Below are 16218 nucleotides of genomic sequence, written 5' to 3'. Positions count from 1 at the left end.
TTCTTTCCAGCATACAAGACAGTATCAGGAGTCAATGGTCCACTGGTGATCTTAGATCACGTTAAGGTAATCCACTGTTTGTTACGGTTTGTGTAGTTGAAAGTGTGTGTTAAGTCCCGTTCAGTACATTTTAAACTTTTGCTAATGATTCTGTGGTCTGAATGTCAGCGCTATACAGGAAACAGGTCTGAGACCCAAAGTCAGAAGACTGGATTCCATTAGAACATATAGTAGAGATTCTGCTTATGGCCTTCAGTCCCACATTTGCAAAGTGGAAAAAGAAAACCCACTGGGTGTGGTGGTGCATGTACTTGGGAGACTGAGACAGGAGGATCACAGGTTCAAGGCCAGCCTCAACCACTTGGTGAGGCCTCCACAACTTAGACCCTGTTTCAAAATAAAGAATAAAAAATAGGGATGCATATGTAGCTTGGAGGTAGAACAGCCCAGGGATCAGTCCCCAATACTGCAGTAAATAAATGAATAAATTCCTACTTACCAGGCTTATTAGGAAAAACAGCAATAATCTTTATGGTGTGTTTTATAGTTTTTTGTATATTATGTAGATACTTGGTATCTTGTATTCCTTGTCATAGACTGCTGTGTGTTAATTATTTTTTACAGTTTTTGTCTTTGTTACTAAATTGTAAGCTCTTGGGTAAGTAAGCACTGTCACTTTTAACTTTGTGGTCCTGAGATTGGTATTGAGGTATTGTGTATACAAGAACAGAGCATCGCAGCAGTGACTACAACCAACCCTAAAGCAAAGACTAGTGTGTGCTCCTCAGTTTGTTTAAGGTCTTTAGTTAGCATGTAGTGTTTTTACCTATATGGAAGAGTTAGAACCACATACTGCTTTCTTAGAAAGCAAGACAGTCGGGCATGGTGGTGCATGCCTGTAATCCCAGTACTTGGTAGGCTGAGATAGGAAGATCACAGGTTCAAGGACAGACCCAGCAAGCAGTGAGACTTAACAACATAGGGAGATCCTATTTCAAAATAAAACTAAAAATAGAAAAAAAAGATAGGGCTGGGGCTGTAGCTTAGATAGAATGCCCCTGGGTTCCATCCCTGGCACCTAGGAAGGGGGGAGCGAGGGAATAGAGTATACTTTCCCTGGTTCCCCTAGGCTGAGCCTCTTCCCTGACCTCTGTGATCCAAGTGTCCTCTGAGAAAGGAACTCATTTCATACGCTTCCCAGAACAGTAATTCTACATTAACTGTTATTGGGGCGGGTGGGGAGAAACAAAATTGTTTGTTTGTTGACAGACTAAAGATAGATGACTCTTTTCCAAGGCCTAGACCTGGAAGCAGAAAATAAATTGAGAAACATTTCTTAAAAGAAAGGGCGAAGTGCGCTGTCTCTGCAGCTTTATCACTGAAATTGTATTTTTGTGTATCACAAGATACTTTTACAAACTAGTTGTGTGTGTGTGCACACTTGCAAGTATGTGCAAGATTCTGGGGGTGGAGCCCAGGGATTCTACCTCCAAGCCATGCCCCCAGCCCTTTTCAGTTTTTGTTTTGAAACCGAGTTTCGATAGGTTGCTGAGAGTCTGGTGTTGCTGAGGTTATCCTCAAACCTGTGATCCTCCTGTCTCAACCTCCCAAGTTGTGGGATTACAGGTGTGCACCACCACGCCTGGCTACAAATCAATCTTGAGACGAAGCCTAGCAAATTTACTGCCCAGCTGCAGTTTCATACTAGTCTGCAAAATGATCAGATCTGGGCGTGGTGATGCACACCTGCAATCTCAGTAGTTGGGAGGCTGAGACAGGAGGATCTGTGGTTCAAGGACAGCCTCAGCAAGTAGTGAGAACCCAGAGGCATTCTACCTTCGAGCTAGCCCCACCCTGGTTTTATTTCTTATTTGGAAACAGGGGCTCAATAGGTTAATGAGAATATCACTACCCCTGGCCCTGTTACATTTTTTATTTTAAAATAGGGTCTCACTAGTTGTGGAGGGCCTCCCTAAGTTGCTGAGGTTGGCCGTGCACTGGCTTTTGTCTTTAACTTAAATCATATGCATAGGACCAGGGAACCGATAATTATATGGATTCTGTGTGAACTGAAGAAGATGGAAAGCTATTCTTCTATTCTTCAATTCACTGTTAATGTATCTTAGATACTAAAACCAGATAAAGGTGGTGCTTGAGAAAACATCTGTTCTAAGTTATTAGCATATAGATTCTAAATTTTTTTTTTTTTTTTTGCGGTACTAGAGATGGAATCCAGGGGCATTCTACCTCCGAGCTATGCCGCCAGCCCTATTTGTTATTATTTATTTGGAAACATGGTCTCACTGAGTTGCAAAAGGCCTCACTAAGTAGCTGAGGCTATCTGTGAATCGCAGTCCTCCTGTCTCAGCCTCCCAAATGCTAGGATTACAAGCGTGCACCATGCCTGTACTCATATCTTAGATATTAATAGCTATTTAGAAATACCTATGTAGCCGGGCGTGGTGGCGCACGCTTGTAATTCCCATGCTTGGGAGGCTGAGACAGGAGGATCGTGCAGGTTCGAAGCCAGCCTCAGCTACTTAGGCTCTCAGCAACTTAGTGAGACCCTGTCTTCAAATAAAAAAAATATAGATTAGGTTTGGGAGTATAGCCTGGATGTAGAAAGCCTCTGGGTTCCACCCCCAGTACCACCAAAAAAAAAGAAAAGAAAAGAAATACCTATGTAAAAAATCAGTGGAAAGCTGGGCGTGGTGGAGCACGCTTGTAATCCCAGCATTCAGGAAGCTGAGACTGGAGCCTCAGCTACTTAGTGAGGCCCTGTTTCAAAATAAAGAATAACAAATAGGGCAGGGGGTGTAGCTCGGAGGTCAAATGCCCCTGGGTTCCATCCCCAGACGCCCCCCCCAAAAAAAAATCAGTGGAATTATGACAAAATATCCCCATGGAACTGCGGTGTGCCACCCTGTCAGCACGTGGCTACATTCTTGTTCACGACTCCAAAGTGCTCTGGACCCCTTCACTTGGGATTTTAGGGGGCTTTTCATTAAATAGGCATGGCTGATCAATCTTTGACCAGTGGTGGTTAGGTTGATCTTGTCTCAGAAATCAGGATGGGGTGAGCGTTCCAGGCCTCTGACCAGCATGGTTCCCCTGGCAGCCCGCCCCCTTCCCATCCTTAGGAGCTTTCTAGACGTCACTCCATCACGGTGCACAAGATGCTCCTTCTTTGTTGCTCCTGTCCTTTAAGGTATTTCAGGGCTCTAGCTCTGGTCAGGAACCATGGACTGAGGCCAAATAGATATTTCTTCTTATATCACAGTCAGGAACTACATGAAAATGTCTGTGGCCTCCATCACTGTCTTTGTACCTGACACTTAGCAGGGATGTGGGGAAAAGAAATTAAGAGTATAAAGGGATTGGAAAAGCAACAGCTCGCCATTTCTTGACAATGTGATAAGTCTCAGTGGGAAACTAGTAAAAGTGGTGGTGCAAAACAGAGTTGCTGGTTATAGGATCTGTCTACACAAATCAGTAATATTCAGTAGACCAGAAGTAACAGTGTACAAAAAACTATAAAAATGTATTGAAAGACCATGGAAGACATGGACATTCCACTTCTTTTGAGTAAATGGACTCAAAATAGTAAAGGTGTTCCCCAAGAAACAGTCAGAGGTCGAGTGATTGAGCAGGTGCACATCAGTGGAATAGAATTAAGAGCCCCCAGCCCAACTGTTCCCATATGAGTTTTTTACTTACAAGGCCACAGGGGATACTTTGTACAAGTCAGAATGTTGTTAGAGCAATTCATTTTCCATATGAAAATTAATGAAGTAAAATCAGATATGAAAGCAAATCCAGATGAATAACAGACTTAGAATGTTGTCTTCTAGGAGGTTTAGTCAACACTGAAGTTTTTTTTTTTTTTTTTAAGTGGTACTGGGGTTCCTGGAAACCCTTCTACCTCCGGGCTACACTCCTGGACCTATTTTATATTTTTATTTGGAAGCAGGATCTCTTAAGCCAGAGAGGCTGGCTTCAAAACTGCGTGAACCTCCTGTCTCCGCCTCCCAAGTGCAGGGATTACAAGTGTGCGCCACCACACCCGGCGTGAAGACCATTTCTATGACTTCGGGTGGAAAGTTTTCCTAAATAAGACACAAAAGGCATAAGCCATAAAGGACATAAGTTGATTTTATTACATAAAAGGCTTAAAAACTTACTGGATATAAGATACCACAAACAAAAGCAAAAGATAAGAGGTTAGGAAAAGTTATCTGTAAAAGGATTAATATATTAAATATATAAAAGTCCTACAAACATAAGAAAATATAACATCTGTGAAGATGGAGGGAAAGAATACTTGTTTGTACTAAGTGTAAGGTTGTAAGTTATATAGCACCTTGACAGAAGACAGGCACAGTTTTTATTCAGCCCCCAAATACCCTAGAGGAGCTGGCACACTTACAAGCTGTGTACAAGAACGAGCTTTCACTGTATTGTAGTGTGAATTTGGAACAGTTTGCATTTTGCAGGTCGAATAGCTGAATAAAATGTAATATGGGCATTAGATTTTATTTTATCTATATCCACTCAGATTTAACATTTTTTTTAGTTTGTATGTGGTACTGGGGGTTGAACCCAGGGACATTCTGCCTCCGAGCTACACCCCGGCCCTATTTTATTTTGAAACGGGGTCTTGCTAAATTGATGAGAGCCTCGTTAAGTTGCTGAGGCTGACTTCGAACCTGCAATCCTCCTGTACTAGGATTATGATCATGCACCACTCTACCTGGCTTTTGTGTGTGCGTATGGAAAGGTGGTGGGGATTGAGCCCAGGGCCTTCTACCTCTGCCCTGTTTTTTTTTTTAAACTGTCTTACTAGGTTGATGAGTCTCAATACTTGCTGAAACCTGAGATCCTCCTGTCTCTGCCTCCCAAGTACTGGGATTACAGGAATGTACTACAGTGTCTGGCTAATTGGCTAACTTTTTTTATTTTTTTGGCGGGTCTGGGGATGGAACCCAGGGGCATTTGACCCCTCCGAGCTACACCCTCTGTCCTGTTTTTTATTCTTTATTTTTGAAACAAGGTCTCACAAAGTTGTGGAGGGCCTAAGTAGCTGAGGCTGTCCGTGAACCACAATCCTTCGGTTTCAGCCTCCCGAATGCTGGGATTACAAGCGTGCGCCACCACGCCCAACTAGTTGGCTAGTTTTAACGTTAATTCTAAGGTGCACATTTCTTCTTCTCCTCCTCCTCCTTTTGGCACTAGGGATGAAACCCAGGGGCATTCTACCTCCAAGCTACATCCCCAGACCAATTTTATTTCTTTGGAAATAAGAGTCCCACTAGGTTGCTCAGAGCCTCGCTAAATTGCCTAGGCTGGCATTAAACCTGTGATCCTCCCGTCTCAGCCTCCCAAGTACTGGGATTACAAGCCTAATCCTTTCTGGTTAGGTTCCTTTCTGATTAGGTAAACTATATTGAGTGGATACCTGAGCATTTATGTATTTATGTGTTTATTTATGTGTTACTGAGGATGGAACCCAGGGGCTTTACACTCCCAGACCTATTTTATTCACTTAAGTTGCTGAGAGCCTCACTCAGTAACTGAGGCTGGTTTTGAACCTGTGCGATCCTCCTGTCTCAGTCTCCCAGGCACTGGGATTACAAGCCTGCGCCACCACGCCCGGCTGCCCTGAGCATTATTTTATTAAATAGTAATTATTATTTAGTAATATTGCATCCTCTCCTGACACATAGCACACAAGTGACTGAGCCCAGAAAGTAAACATAAGTTTTGAGTGGTAGAAATAATGCTTATTTGTAATTTCTATGCCCTTCTGAGGTATAAATATTCAGACAAGAAAAACATTAAATTTAATTGTCACATTTTTTATGGTATAAGACCCTTTGTCCCTTATGCTGTGTTGCCAGGAGACGTGTCAGTGATGTCGTTGTAAAGACTTAAATTCTCCTAGGATGCTCTCAGCGCTCATAAACCTGTACGTGTTGGCGGGCGGAGGATGGCGCGCAGCAGGCTCTGTGGAGGTGACATGCACAGTGATTTGGGGGAGCTTTTAAAATGTTGGTTTTTGATCCTTGGTTTATTTCTGTTTAGTTTCCCAGGTATGCTGAGATTGTCCACTTGACGCTACCGGATGGCACAAAGAGAAGTGGGCAAGTTCTGGAAGTGAGTGGTACCAAAGCCGTGGTTCAGGTGAGCATCGCGTCCAAAGCCCGGCCGTTGTGCTCTTCCCTAATTGAAACACATAGTGATCATCGTGTAAGTGCCTTTAGAGATTGGTTACTGGCTGACTTTTAAATGCATAATTGAAGTCAGGCATGGTTGGTGGCACACACTTTTAATCCCAGCAGTCAGGAGGCTGAGAGTGGAGGATCGCGATTCCCAGATAGCCTCAGGTACTCGGTAAGGCCTTTGCAACTCAGTGAGAACCTGCTTCAAAATAAAAAATAAGGCTGGGGATGTCGCTCGGAGGTAGAGTGCCCCTAGGTTCTATCCCCAGTACTGCAATAAATAAATAAATTAACTAATTAATTAATTAATTAGAAAAACAGCATTCACTGATTATGGGATTAAAGCCAAAATGATATCTGGGACAATGCCTTTAAATCGCCTATTATGCTTTCTAGTTTTTAATGTTAACTGATGATGAAACAGTTTTCTCAAATAACATGCTCCCCTAAAAAGTAGTTTAGCACAGGAGCTGGCAGAATTTCTGTAATGGGCCAGACCGTAAGCTCTTCAGGCTTTGTGGGGCCACCTAAAGTCCTTGAATTTTCTTTTTTTGTTCTTTCATTCCTTCATTCTTTAAGAACCTTTTTTTTTTTTTTTCTTTTTCTTTACTGGGGATGGAACCCAGGGGCATTTTACCTCTGAGCTACACCCCCAGCCCTATTTTTTATTCTTTATTTTGAAACAGGCTCTCAGTAAGTTGTGGAGGGCCTCACTAAGTAGCTGAGGCTGGTCTTGAAACTGCGATCTTCCTGTCTCAGCCTCCTAAGTACTGGGACTACAAGCATGCACCGCCACACCCGGTTTCAATAACTCTTTTAAAAATGTAAAAAATAAAATAAATTTAAGTTCACTGTGACATTTGGTTTGCAAGCAGGACCTTGGTCTAGTAAGTGTCCGTGACCTAAATTGCGTTGTCTGTCTGATTGATTCTCTTTTTTGATAGGTATTTGAAGGGACTTCAGGTATAGATGCCAAGAAAACGTCCTGTGAGTTTACCGGGGATATTCTCCGCACACCCGTGTCTGAGGATATGCTTGGTAAATGGACATTATTATTCTGAGCACAGATCTATTTCCTCTTAAACGTATCTCTTGAACTTTTAAAAAATTACTGAGTATTTGGAAGTCCAAGTGTACTCTGTACTGCCTTGTTGATGTTTCGCAGGCCGGGTGTTCAATGGGTCAGGAAAGCCCATCGACAGAGGTCCTGCAGTGCTGGCTGAAGACTTCCTGGACATCAGTGGTAGGCAGCCCTCGGGTCTGGGGGGTACCCTGTCCCTTTGGTGCCTTTGCCACATAGAGGGGTTTTGTGGCATCATTTTAAATAGAAAACCAACGTTCTCTGTAGGTTATAAATTAGGCAATTATTTTATTATTTAACAAATTAAGCTTTCTTGGAACTTATCCTTAAAAATTATCTTTAAATTTTCTTTAAAATATCTTAAAATATTATACAACTACTGGGGTAGATCTGAATGTTTATTGTAAAACCATGGCTTTGAAGTTAGAATTTCTTTCTTTGTACTACCTTCATTTCACTTTAGGAAATTAAGTTGTATTGTTATGTTTTTTGAGACTACAAAGAACTAAAGGGATAAAAGCAAGTTTTGGATTTCAAAAATAACTTTAAGGGTATAGAGAAATGCTTTATATACTTTTGGTCTTCTGTGCTTTATCTTTAAATTTGATTTGATTTCTGCTTTCATTCGTGAATACTGTGCAGGCATACTAAATTTTTACCTTTTGGATACACTAGGACAGCCGATCAATCCGCAGTGTCGGATCTACCCAGAGGAGATGATTCAGACCGGCATTTCTGCAATAGATGGCATGAACAGCATTGCCAGGGGGCAGAAAATCCCAATCTTCTCTGCTGCCGGGCTACCACACAATGAGGTGAGAGCTAGGGGCGAGTTCTCAGCGCATCGCTGTCCACGAGACACCGATGAAGAGACGTTGGCTCTCCATGTGGGCCTCTCCCGTGGCTCCCACTGGTGTGTCTGCGAGAGTCCCCAAATGTTTCTTTTTTAGTAAGCCCCGGTTTCATTAATAATGAACAGTTTTTTAAAGTTTAGAATCAAAGTTATCTTATTGTAGAAATGATATTTTAGATTTTAACTGAGTTCTTCTCATCTCAACAGATTGCCGCTCAAATCTGTCGCCAGGCTGGTTTGGTAAAGAAATCCAAAGATGTAGTAGATTACAGTGAGGAAAACTTTGCGATTGTATTTGCTGCTATGGGCGTGAGTATGAGGTTTTTCCATTTTAGTACAACATGAAATTGCTTGTATTATTAGAGCAGTGTTGTAAACTAAACATGGAGATATATCTGACTTAATCTCTAGGTAGAGAAGCTTGCAATTTGACATTTTAACCAAACTAAGGATTAATATTTAGCATTTGATTAAAATTTAAGATAAATATTTTTTGTGCCCAAAGTGGGCTCTTTGTTGGCTTTTGTGAAAAACTTTTGAGTGCTTGAAAATTTAAAAGAAGTAACAATTCAAATCGATAGTTTGGCCTTCATCAAAAATAAATGTTGAGAGGGCGTGGTGGCACACGCTTATAATCCTAGCATTTGGGAGGCAGAGACCGGAGGATCGCGGTTCACGGACAGACTCAGCTACTTACTGAGGCCCTCCGCAACTCAGTGAGACCCGGTTTCAAAATAAAGAATAATCTCAGCAACTTAGTGAGACCCTGTTTCCAAATAAAATATGAAATGGGTCTGGGAGTATAGCCCGGAAGTAGAAAGCCTCTGGGTTCCACCCCCAGTACCACCAAAAAAATAAAAAGTAAAGAAAGAATAAAAAATAGGGCAGGGGCTGCACCTTGGAGGTTGAATGCCCCTGTCTTCCATCCCCAGACCCGCAAAAAAAAAAAAAAAAAAAAATTAAAGAATAAAAAATTAGGGCTGGGGGTGTCTCAAAGGTAGAAAGCCCCTGGGTTCCATCCCCAGTACTGCAAAAAAAAAAAAAAAAAAAAGGAAGAAGAAGAAAGAAAGGTTGAGGGCTGGGCATGGTATCTTGTGCTTGTAATCCCAGTACTTGAGAGCCTGAGACAGGAGGGTCGCAGGTTTGCCGCCAGCCTCAGCTACTTAGTGAGGCCTTCTGCAACGTTGTGAGACCCTGCTTCAAAATAAAGAATAAAAAATTGGACTGGAGGTATAGCTCAGAGGTAGAATGCCCCTGGGTTCAATCTACAACACCTAAAAAGAAAAGAAACAAATGCTGAAATGTTTTCTCTTTCCAACACTGATGAAGTCATTGCTATTTAGGTAAACATGGAAACTGCCCGATTCTTTAAATCTGACTTTGAAGAAAATGGCTCAATGGACAATGTCTGCCTCTTTCTGAACTTGGCTAATGACCCAACGTAAGTAAATAGAGCTATTTCTTTCTGTTTTTTCAGACAGAGCGTCAAAAATGTTACCTAAGACTAGGAAGGTAACTGTTCTAATGAGAGCCTATGGACTTAGCAATGAGGTAAACCTGTATTTAAATGCCAGCCCTACTTCTTGGGAGTTATTTGGGCAAATTACTAGATTCTGAAGATCATAAAATGAGACAGACAACTCACAGGTTTGTTGTATATATTAAGTAAGATCCTGTATATAAATTACCTAGCACATAACTGATAATCAGTAAATGACTTTTTCCCTCCCCTACCCCCCAGTACTGGCAATTGAATCTAGGGCTATTCTACTTCCAAGATAACCCCCTAGCCTTTTTTTTTTTTTTCCATTTTGAAACAGGGTCTTGCTAAGTTGCTGATACTGGCTTTGAACCTGCGATCCTCCTGTCTTGGCTTCCCAAGTACTGGGATTACAGGCGTGTGCTACCTAACCTGGCTGATTTGTTGGGAAATCTGACTTCCCTCCCTTCTTTCTTCACTATCCCTTCTCAGTTTGTAGTTTGTTTGGTATTGGAGATTGAACCCAGGGACTTTCTACCTCCATGCTAAAACCACCAGCCTGTTTTTTAATTTTTGAAACAAAGTCTCACTGGGTCGCTGAGCGTCTTGCTACGCTGAGGCCCTCCTAAAACCTGCATCCTCCTGTCTCTGCCTTCCAGGTACTGGGATTACAGGCATGTGCCACCACACCCAGCTCCTCAGTTTTGAGAAGCTGTGTAGCTCATTTATAAAGTCATTGACCTTTTACCGCTATGAAATTTTTATTTTGTGAATACACAGAATAACTATTCAGAATTTTTAAAGGAACAATTACCTTACTCTCCCCAGTTTATTAAAACCTTAAAAAGGAAACCTACTGTGATGTTCAGCATTGTTTCGGCCTTTCGGTTTAAGTTGCTGACGGCTGCGCTTCCCTTTTAGGATCGAGCGGATCATCACCCCTCGCCTGGCTCTGACCACAGCCGAGTTCCTGGCCTACCAGTGTGAGAAGCACGTGCTGGTGATCCTGACCGACATGAGCTCGTACGCCGAGGCGCTGCGAGAGGTGGCGCTCTGTCGTGTTTTTTCTCAAACAAAATAGGCTATTTCAGGGTTATCGTTATCATTTATAGGTTTCTTGAAAATTTCTCCTTATGTTTTTAAATTCATTGATTATTAATAGAATACCTTAATCTGAAAGGAAAATAAAACTTCTCTCAGTTTGGTTGAAATGTTAGAGGACGAGATTAAAATTATTAGCCTGCTTATCCACACAGCCACTGTCTCCATACATTAAAAATGACGGTGAAAGGGAGAAAATGATGCAAATATTCATTCCCCCCAAAAATAGTTACTTTCCCAGGAAGTTCTTCTCTGTCAACGCTGTCAGTTTTTAACCCTCTTCTGAATTTGTTGTTGTACTGGGGATTGAACCCAGGGGCGGTGTACCTCAAGCCACACCCAGCTCTTTTTTTAGTTTTGAAACAAGGTCTCACTAAGTTGCCAAGGCCGGCGTCGAACCTGTGATCCGGTCTCAGCTTCTCAGGCGCTGGGATTACAGGCGAATGCCACCACGCTTGTTCAGGATTCAGTTTTTAATGATGGTAATATTTTATGGCAGTACTCTATTTGGAACATAAGTCTGTAATAAAGGGGAGGAGAAGGACTTCTGAGCTTCTTAAAGTTCCCTAGGTCGTCACCGTATGTCAGTCTACAGCACATTTCAGACAAGGCTGGGGAAGGATGAGGACTGCTCCCCAGCCATAACAGACCAGCACTTCTGAAAATTAAGAGAAAACCGAGCTGGGACGGTGGTGCATGTTTGGAATTCCAGCACTTGGGAAGCTGAAACAGGAGACTCACCGGTTCATAGCCAGCCTCAGCAACTTAGCGAAGCCCTCCTGTTTTAAAATAAAAAATGAAAATAGGGTGGAGATTGAGCCCAGGGATGTCCTGTTTTTGAGCTGTCCCCCCAGACCTAATGTATGTATGTATGTATGTCTGTCTGTGGGTGCTAAAGACAATCCAAGGGCATTCTACCTCAGAGTTACACCCTCAGCCCTTTTTATTTGGAAACATAGTCTCACTGAATTGCTGAGGCTGGCCTCAAACCTGTAATCCTCCTGTCTCAGCCTCCCAAGGACTTACACTACAGGTATACAGCACCACACGCAGCTTAGAAAAATGGAATTTTTATAAAAGAGAACAGAATCTTCTCTCAGTTTTAGAATTAACTTTTTTTTTTTTTTTTTTTTTTGCGGGTCTGGGGATGGAACCCAAGGGCATTCGACCTCTGAGCTACACCACCTGCCCTATTTTTTATTCTTTATTTTGAAACCGGGTCTCGCTGAGTTGCAGAGGGCCTCACTAAGTAGCTGAGGCTGTCTGCGAACCGCAATCTTCCTGTCTCAGCCTCCCAAATGCTGGGACTACAAGCATGCGCCACCACGCCTGGCTTAGAATTAACTTATTTTAATTTATGAAATAGAAAACAGATTTTCTTCTAGCACACTATTTTGAAGATTTACCTTATAGCAATATGTTTTTAGCAAAAAAACCAAAAATCTTGTCTTAGTCTAAGCATTTTTTTGCTGCAGAATAATTTGAGTTTGTTTCTAGTAGATCTTTTTCTTTGGTCATCACTTTAAAATGAGCAGGATGGGACTTGAACTTTAACTTGGCATGTCCAAACAAGCGTGTTGTGGCCAAGCGTCCTCTGGGTGTTCGGTATCGATGCTGTTCTTCTTGACTCTCTTAACAGGTTTCAGCGGCCAGGGAAGAGGTCCCTGGTCGACGGGGTTTTCCAGGCTACATGTACACAGATTTAGCCACAATATATGAACGTGCTGGCCGAGTAGAAGGTAGAAACGGCTCTATTACTCAAATCCCTATTCTCACCATGCCCAACGATGGTAAGTTTTTGGTCTTTGGGTTCTAAAAACCGAATCATTGCAAGGACTTTGATTCTAAAACAGAAGAACAGCTACCTTTTTGGGGTGAAATTCTTTTGAATCTTATCCTTTAAGAGTTTGCTTTAACTAGTTACTTGTACTTAAAATCTGTCATTTGAAAATTACTCATAATTATCATTATACTTTGTGGAAGAAAAGCAATTTTCTTTGTAACTTGAATTTAAATTTCTATTTATTAAGTATAGTTTGGAGGTCACTGTTTTGCTAATGTTCTCTATTTAGTATAAAGGCGTCTCTTACTTGCGGATTTTTGTTTGTGTACCAATAATTTAAGATAGGTTATGTCACGTGCCGAGTGACTAGCACAGATAGCAGAGGCCACACCCTGCAGAGACTGAGCTCGGCAGCCGAGGCTGGCGACCTTAGCTTCCTGGTCCGTGCCTGGAGAGCCAGCGTGTGCCTTCCGAGTGCCACTGGGGTGGCCTTTGGGGCCACACTGTTGAGAACTATTAGGTCACCGCTTGTCCTTATTTCAGGTTTTTTTCCCTAAGTGTTTGTTTGTTTGTTTGTTTGTTTGTTTGTTTGTTGGTACTGGGGGTGGAACCCCGGGGCTTTTTACATTCGGGCTGTACTCCCAGACCTATTTTATATTTTATTTGCAAACAGGGTCTCACTAAGTTGCTGAGAGCCTCACTAAGTAGCTGAGGCTGGCTTCGAACCCGTGCGATCCTCCTGTCTCAGCCTTCCAAGCGTGGGGTTTACAAGCGCGTGCCACCACACCCGGCTTATTTCAGTTTTTAAAAACCACTGTTGTATGAGGTATTTTAAAAAATAGTAGTAACTTGCTGTAATTGAGCAGCGTTCTGGGTGATTTCTAAATAGCCGCTCATTTGACCCTCTTTGGCAACTTTGAAGCGGGTCTGAGGCACAAAGGCAATTTGTCAAGGATAGAAGTGAAGGAGTTGCAACCCAGACGTCTGAGTTGATAGTTCACGGCAGCAGCTGCACTGTGCTGCCTCTGACACGGAGAGTGACTTGCACCAGGCGTAGCAAAAGGAAAATTGCTTCCTGTGATGGAAGATTCAGAAGTTGTTTGGCCCGTGTGGCCGCTCGGGGGCCGCCGCACCTGCCTCGCTTCCCTCTGGTTTCCACGTCCTCTCAAGAGTGCTCTCTCCTACATGTGGAGTGGCCAAGTTCCTGTAGGCGCACTTTGTGTTTAGAGCGGAATTTTTATTTCTATTCTGAAAGGAGAGCATAAGTAGGAGAGAGAGTGCTTTTTAATGAGTGCAGCCCGTTTACCTCCGTGCCAACACGGCTGAACTCTAGTACCCAAACAAACGGTCTCACATACCCCCACAAGGCACATTTGCCTATGGTTAAGTTCAAACAAGCTAAAATTAAATAGAGTTTGAAATTAAGCTCTCCTGTCTTGTTGGCCACATTCCAAGTGTTGAGTATCCGCACGTGGCTGGTGCTGCCCTATCGGCCAGCGCAGGCACAGAGCATTCCCGTCGCCCTGGCAAGTTATCTTTCATGGCATGGTCCTAGGTAATGCTGTTAACATGTTGGCCTCGTGCGGTTCGGTTTTGTGAGATGCCCGTGCTGATGCTCTACGTGTTTCCCTGGCAGACATCACCCACCCCATTCCTGACCTGACGGGGTACATCACAGAGGGCCAGATCTATGTGGACCGACAGCTGCACAACAGACAGGTAATCAACCCACGAGCAGCCGGTGGAGCTTGTGGAACCAACCACTCGTCCACTTTCTGCAATGACTTAGGTTTTGCTTTTAGAAACTGTTTTGAGCAATTCAAACAATTTGAATTGTTTTTACTATAACTATAAAATTGTCATTTTTGTATACTAAAATTCTGATGTGGGCAGAGTGCCAGGAAAGAGTTGTATACTTTCTCTATATTTTGCCTTAAAATGGGATCACTTTGTCTCTCTTTTGGGGCGTTCTATTCTATAATGGTATGTATGTATATGTGTGTGTATATATATATATATATATATGTATATATATACCAATCTTATTTTTGGGAAAACGGATTTTGGATGCCTCTGTCATAGATAGATACTGGCTTCTAAAGTCAGTTTGTCAGTGGAATAATTTTTAAGCTTTTTATTTTGTATTTGATTTTTTTTAGAGTTAAAAAGACCACATAGGCTGTATTCATTTCGAGTCACCCCCCATGCCATTTTGGCATGGGGCTGTATTTTTATTTTCTGTATTTCTCTCTTTTTAATAAACTTCTTTAAATCTTCAAAAAAAAAAAAAAAAAGACCATATAGACTTGACACTGGTAGTGCCAACCAGATGTTAAAAAGTTATTTTTCAGCCGGGGGTGGTGGTGCACACTTGTCATCCCAGCATTCGGGAGGCTGAGACTGGAGGATCGCGGTTTGAAGACAGCCTCAGCTACTTAGTGAGGCCTTCCGCAACTTAGTGAGACCCTGTTTCAAAATAAAGAATAAAAAAAATGGGCAGGAGGTGTAGCTCAGAGGTAAATGCCTCTGGGTTCTATCCCTAGATCCGCAAAAAAAAAAAAAATTAAAAAAGTTATTTTCAAAATAGCCCTATACTGTTTTATAGATTTTTTTGGATTTGATTTTTTAAAAAACAGCCTTAAGGATGGATTGTGTGCTTCCGGCGTCTGTCCAGCGTGCGTGTGCCACAGTGGTGAGGGTGCGCTAGGCCGTGCCGTTGCTTCCGGCGTCTGTCCAGTGTGTGTGCGCCACAGTGGTGAGGGTGCGCTAGGCCGTGCCGTTGCTTCCTACTCTTCCTCTCTAGGAGGGTGCTCCGGCTTATCTAGGAAACGAGCAGTAGATTTTTTTTTTCCCCCCAGTATTAGGGATGGAACCCAGGTGCATTCTCCTCTAAGCTACATCCCCCACCCTATTTTTTACTCTTTATTTTGAAACAGGGTCTCACTGAGTCGTGGAGGGCCTCACTAAGTAGCTGAGGCTGTCTGCAAACCTGCGATCCTCCTGTCTCAGCCTCCCAAGTACTAGGATTTCAAGTGTGAGCCACCAGGCTCAGCTTAAATTCTTATAATTTAAGGCATTTTAATGAGTCTCAATGTTTCTTTACTACTAGTAAAGCTTAAATTTCATACTTGGATTTTTCTTTCTACCCAAGATCTACCCGCCTATTAATGTATTGCCCTCGCTCTCGCGGTTAATGAAGTCGGCGATTGGGGAAGGTATGACCAGGAAGGATCACGCAGATGTGTCGAACCAGCTGGTGCGTATGTTCTCCCAAGACGAGTGTCCTCAGCCCTTGCTTGCTTCTCCCCTCCCTGCTTTCCAGCCAAGTAGAATTTTTAGTGTGGACAGTGTGAAATATATACCTCTTCATTTGAACCGAAGGAGTTTTCTTCTCATAGCACATCTGACAATTAAGGTTAAGCTGCCAAGTTTGAAACCCATGTTTAATGCTTTAAAAAGTGAGGTTGTTTTGATTTTTAATAATTTTAGAGTAGTCCTGAAAGGATACTCTAACGTACTCAGCAGTCCCAGCCCCCGAGGGTACAGTGTTGTGCACTTCGAGTAGTTCCTCATCCCTCTAATCATGAGGTGGACACCTACAGACCAAGGCTGTCAAGTAGAAGTGGTAACCTCTGCTGTCACGGTGGGACTTGGAGACGGCGTCCGTGTGGTTTAAGTACATTGCTGTGTTTCAGAAGCTAA

At 42.6% G+C, this 16218-nt stretch overlaps 1 protein-coding gene across 1 annotated transcript in view; it reads left to right on the top strand.

Annotated features, from left to right (window-relative positions):
* ATP6V1B2 (ATPase H+ transporting V1 subunit B2) overlaps positions 1–16218 on the top strand; it is a gene marked incomplete at both ends in the record, with an annotated part of 28801 nt that overhangs the window by 9578 nt on the left and 3005 nt on the right. The window contains 11 exons of the mRNA XM_080710575.1: positions 11–66; positions 6082–6180; positions 7163–7256; positions 7384–7461; positions 7975–8114; positions 8360–8461; positions 9496–9593; positions 10554–10677; positions 12373–12523; positions 14153–14235; positions 15668–15772. Of these exons, the coding sequence (XP_080566701.1) occupies positions 11–66; positions 6082–6180; positions 7163–7256; positions 7384–7461; positions 7975–8114; positions 8360–8461; positions 9496–9593; positions 10554–10677; positions 12373–12523; positions 14153–14235; positions 15668–15772 (1130 nt within the window). The remainder of the gene's footprint in view (positions 1–10; positions 67–6081; positions 6181–7162; positions 7257–7383; positions 7462–7974; positions 8115–8359; positions 8462–9495; positions 9594–10553; positions 10678–12372; positions 12524–14152; positions 14236–15667; positions 15773–16218) is intronic.

The sequence above is a fragment of the Muscardinus avellanarius genome, assembly GCF_963383645.1.
Source record: "Muscardinus avellanarius genome assembly, chromosome: 14".
NCBI classification, from domain to species: domain Eukaryota; kingdom Metazoa; phylum Chordata; class Mammalia; order Rodentia; family Gliridae; genus Muscardinus; species Muscardinus avellanarius.
Note: the sequence above shows the minus strand (reverse complement) of the source record. Positions and strands in the feature narration are given on the sequence as shown.